Here is a 3779-nt window from a genome sequence, read left to right on the forward strand (position 1 = left end):
CCCCCGCTGCAGGTGATCTCCATTTTCACGCTGGTGGAGGTCGTGCTGACGTCGGACGCCGTCCCGCTCAAGTACAGCGCCCTGCTCAAGAGACCGAACTCGGAGAAGTGAGCGCCCCGGGGGCTGCACAATGCTCGCTCGCCCCCCAGGCCCCACACCAGCACCCACTGGGGACAGAAGAGACCCACGACGGGTTTGGGGTTTTGAGTTTTAAGACGGATGCCATTTTATTTTTTGGTTTGGATTTTAACTGCGGCTGGGAGCGGGGCTTGGCTTGAGCCTGCCCCAGGCAGAGCGTTTCTACTTTCTGATATTTTTAGCTTGATGCTTTCATTTTTATTTTTAAGGCAGTGGGGTCCGTCCCCGGCCACCTCAGGTGCCCGTGGTGAGGGCCAAGGGGGGATGTGTCCCTGGGAGCAGAGAGGGGCTGGCGCCAGTGTCCCAGGTGGGATGTGATGGGATGCGGCCGTGGGGCCGTGCAGGAGGATTTCTTGCAGGGTTGTGTGTCACGTAATAAAAGCTGGGTCAGCAGCCGCTTTGGGAGCTCACACAGGCTTTGTTTTGTCTCCTCTGCATTCCCCTGGCTGGAAAATGCAGCAGTAACTCATCTCCCGGGCAGCCCCATGCCTTCCCCTGCCTGACGCTTCCTGGATTGTGAAATCCCAGCGGCCTCGGTGCCCCCCCAGCCCCAGTGTGTGCTGGACCGGAGGGTGTGGGGGATCGAGTGGACGTGTGCTCCCGGATCCCATTCCAGGGCTGATCCCGCAGGCTCAGCCTTCACTGGGAGTCGCCGGGCGTCTGCTCCAGCCCCTCACACCCCGGCCTCCAGCCCAGCCCTGCTTTGGCACCCTGCAGCACCATGTCCTTGCATCTCAGAGAGCTGCAGACCCCCTGGCCCCTCTGCCGTCTCCAAGCTCCTCAGCCTGCTCCCTGTCCCCATGTCCCCCACCAACGCTGTGCAGGATGTCTCCGAGGGCATGAGCTGCTCCGGTGGCCTCGGGAGGCGGGCAGCCAGGACCGGGGGCTGGTGGAGGGGTTGGTGTCTGGTGAGAAGGAGTGGATCCGTTGTGCCAGGGAGGGAGGAGGCCCTGCTTCACTCTGCCTTATCAGCGGTGACAGATGTGGTGCTGGCACGGACACATCCACACTTCGCAGAAGCCAGAAGCTGGCCAAAACGCAGGCTGTCTTGCTCGGGATGCGTCAGGGCTGGGTACAATGTGCTCCCTGGGAGCTGGTGAGCAGTGAAAGCCACCAGGGTCACCTGCAGTCCCCAGGGGTGGTCCTTCCAGGTGGCCTGGCACAACCGCACATGGACATCACCTTCAGATTTTGGAGCAGATGGGAGCAGTCTGTTCCACCATGAGTCTCCTGCTCCTTCGCTGGCTGCTGGTGACACAGGTCCATTCCCTGCCTGCTGTAAATCAGCACCGGCTGTACCAGGGCCCAACAGGCCACGTGTGACCGTGTCCCCTGGAGAGGGAACCCGAGGACACTGACACCAAAGGCAAGCCATTTTCCCACAACCCCTCAGGCCTATGTCCCCCTCCTCAGCTTTGTCTCAGGAGAAACAAGGCCAATCCAGCCCAGCCCAGCTCAGCCTGTCTTGCAAAAACAGCACTTTGCCCTCCCTGCTGCTCCCCGGGGTCCCACAAGCAGCCACCCCCATGGGAGCTGGGGGCCATGAGGTGCCCTGGTCCCCAGGGCGACCCGGAGGTCGTCCCTTGCTGGTGGGGGGCAGGGATGGCCCCAGGGCAGGGCTGGAGGCACTGGGAGGACCCTGGGCAGGGCTGAGAGATAGGTCCTGAATGTTATCAGCCCATCGTCTCACCTTTGGCAGGGCTCAGCCCTCGGCGGGACAGGGAAGGGCCATAAAGGGCTGTCCCCACCGCCCTGGACACAGGCGACATTCAGGGAGGGAGTCGGGGTGGGCAGCATGGGGTGGCCGCTGTCCCCTGGACTCTGCCTGCTCGTCTGCCTCCTGACCCGGCTCGCCGCTGCAGCCTCAGGTGACAGGGCATGCGTGGGACGGGGTGGGTGGGAGTCCTTGGGGGTGGGCGCCGGGGCCGGTGCCACTTCGCTGGGTGTCTCCCAGAACCCTGTCACCTCCCCATGGGGCACCAGCAAAGCCAAACCCTCCTGGGTACCTCAGGGTGCTTTGAGACCCCAACCCTTGAATGTGTTTTTTTCGGCCTCCACCAAAGCAGGCCATGTACCTGCCCCCTGTCCTTGTCCCCTGGCAGTGGCTTTGGATTGAGCAGCTCCATAGCCAGTGGCCGCAGTTACCAGGACATGGCACACTTGCTGCAGAGGGGCTGATGCTCGGGTACCTCTGCTGAGAGGCACAAGGAACTTCCCTGCCAAACTGTGCCTCGGTTTCCCCCTCTGCAGATGAGCTCTGGGGTTGCTAAAGACTGGGCTGATCCCCAGAGAGCTCCTGGCCCCTCTGAAGCCCCCAGAGCAGCTGAATTCGCCTTGCGTGGAGATGCCCACCCTGGTCCCCATGGGGGTTGCCCCTGGGGACCCTCAGGGTGCCCAATGTCCCTGCATTCCCCCAGCTCTGCTCTCGCCTTCAGATGCTGAGAAGACCCCGGGTTACTGGAACGAAGGGGCCAGGAGGAGGCTGGAGTCGGCCCTGGCTCTGCAGCCAGCGGCACGGCGGGCCAAAAACATCATCCTCTTCATGGGTGATGGTGAGTGCCCTGCATCCCCACCAGGCCCCACGGCAGCCAGGGGACATGGCTGGTGAGAAGATGGGGCTGGTGCAGGTCCCCTCCTCCCCACTGCCTCCCAGTGTCTGGGGAGGGCAGGACTGTCCCTTGTCCCCATCCCTCGCCATCCCGCGGCTCTGCTGTGCCCACAGGCATGGGGCTGCCCACCATGTCAGCGGCTCGGATCTACAAGGGGCAGCTGGCTGGCGACTCGGGTGAGGAGAGCGTCTTGGCCATGGAGACCTTTCCCCACATGGCCCTGGCCAAGGTGAGTGGGGCAGCGCTGGAGGCAGGGGGGTGTGCAGCCCTGGTGCCCCTGCCCAAATCCCCACTGGCCCCGCGCTTGCTTCCAGACCTACACCGTCGACCGGCAGGCTCCCGTCCCCGCACCACACGTACCTCTGCGGGGTGAAGGCAAACGCCAAGACGCTGGGGCTGAGCGGGGCAGCCGTCTATGGCAAATGCCGCACCACCTTCGGCAATGAGGTGGACTCCATCCTGCACCGGGCCAGGCTGGCGGGTATGAGGCAACCCTGTCTGAGGGCCTGGCGTAGCACGGCCACCCCGTGACATGGAGGGCTGGATGGGCTCCTGGTAACCCTCGTCCACACTGCAGGCAAGTCCGTGGGTATCGTGACCACCACACGGGTGCAGCACGCGTCCCCCGGGGCGGCCTACGCGCACTCGGCCAGCCGGAGCTGGTACGCCGATGCCAACATGCCCAAGGAGGCCTTGCGGGATGGCTGCAAGGACATTGCCTACCAGCTGGTGCACAACACGGACATCAACGTGAGCTGGGGAGCAGGTGTGGGAGGGAGGGGGCACCGGGAGCATTGAGAGGGTCCCCTCAGCTCCCTGGCAGGTGATCCTGGGTGGCGGGCGGAAGTACAGGAACGCCAAGCGGACCCCCGACCCCCGGTGCCCGAGGGACCCGGCTCAGAACGGCACCAGGAAGGACGGCCTTGACTTGATTGCCGAATGGCTGAGGGACAAGCAGGTACTGTGCCAGGGCAGAGGGGACATCGTGCTGGGGCAGAGGCCACCACCACTGAATCTGTTCTCGCTGGCAGG

The 3779-nt window shown here is 64.0% G+C and overlaps 2 protein-coding genes across 2 annotated transcripts in view; both read left to right on the top strand.

Annotated features, from left to right (window-relative positions):
- Window positions 1–219, top strand: part of LOC104542300 (DIS3-like exonuclease 2) — a gene marked incomplete at its 5' end in the record, with an annotated part of 33287 nt that extends 33068 nt beyond the window's left edge. Inside the window, one exon of the mRNA XM_010186557.1 lies at window positions 13–219. Within this exon, the coding sequence (XP_010184859.1) occupies window positions 13–111 (99 nt within the window). The remainder of the gene's footprint in view (window positions 1–12) is intronic.
- Window positions 220–1933: 1714 nt separating this feature from the next.
- On the top strand, window positions 1934–3705 carry LOC104542301 (intestinal-type alkaline phosphatase-like; the record flags this gene model as incomplete). Its single annotated transcript, XM_010186558.1, is given in 7 exon segments — window positions 1934–2006; window positions 2556–2690; window positions 2861–2976; window positions 3062–3096; window positions 3098–3228; window positions 3325–3497; window positions 3571–3705. Coding segments are annotated over 7 exon segments (798 nt in total), but the record flags the coding sequence as incomplete, so codon positions are not given.
- Between the last annotated feature and the right edge of the window lie 74 nt (window positions 3706–3779).

The sequence above is a fragment of the Mesitornis unicolor genome, unplaced genomic scaffold, assembly GCF_000695765.1.
Source record: "Mesitornis unicolor isolate BGI_N332 unplaced genomic scaffold, ASM69576v1 scaffold33746, whole genome shotgun sequence".
NCBI lineage: Eukaryota > Metazoa > Chordata > Aves > Mesitornithiformes > Mesitornithidae > Mesitornis > Mesitornis unicolor.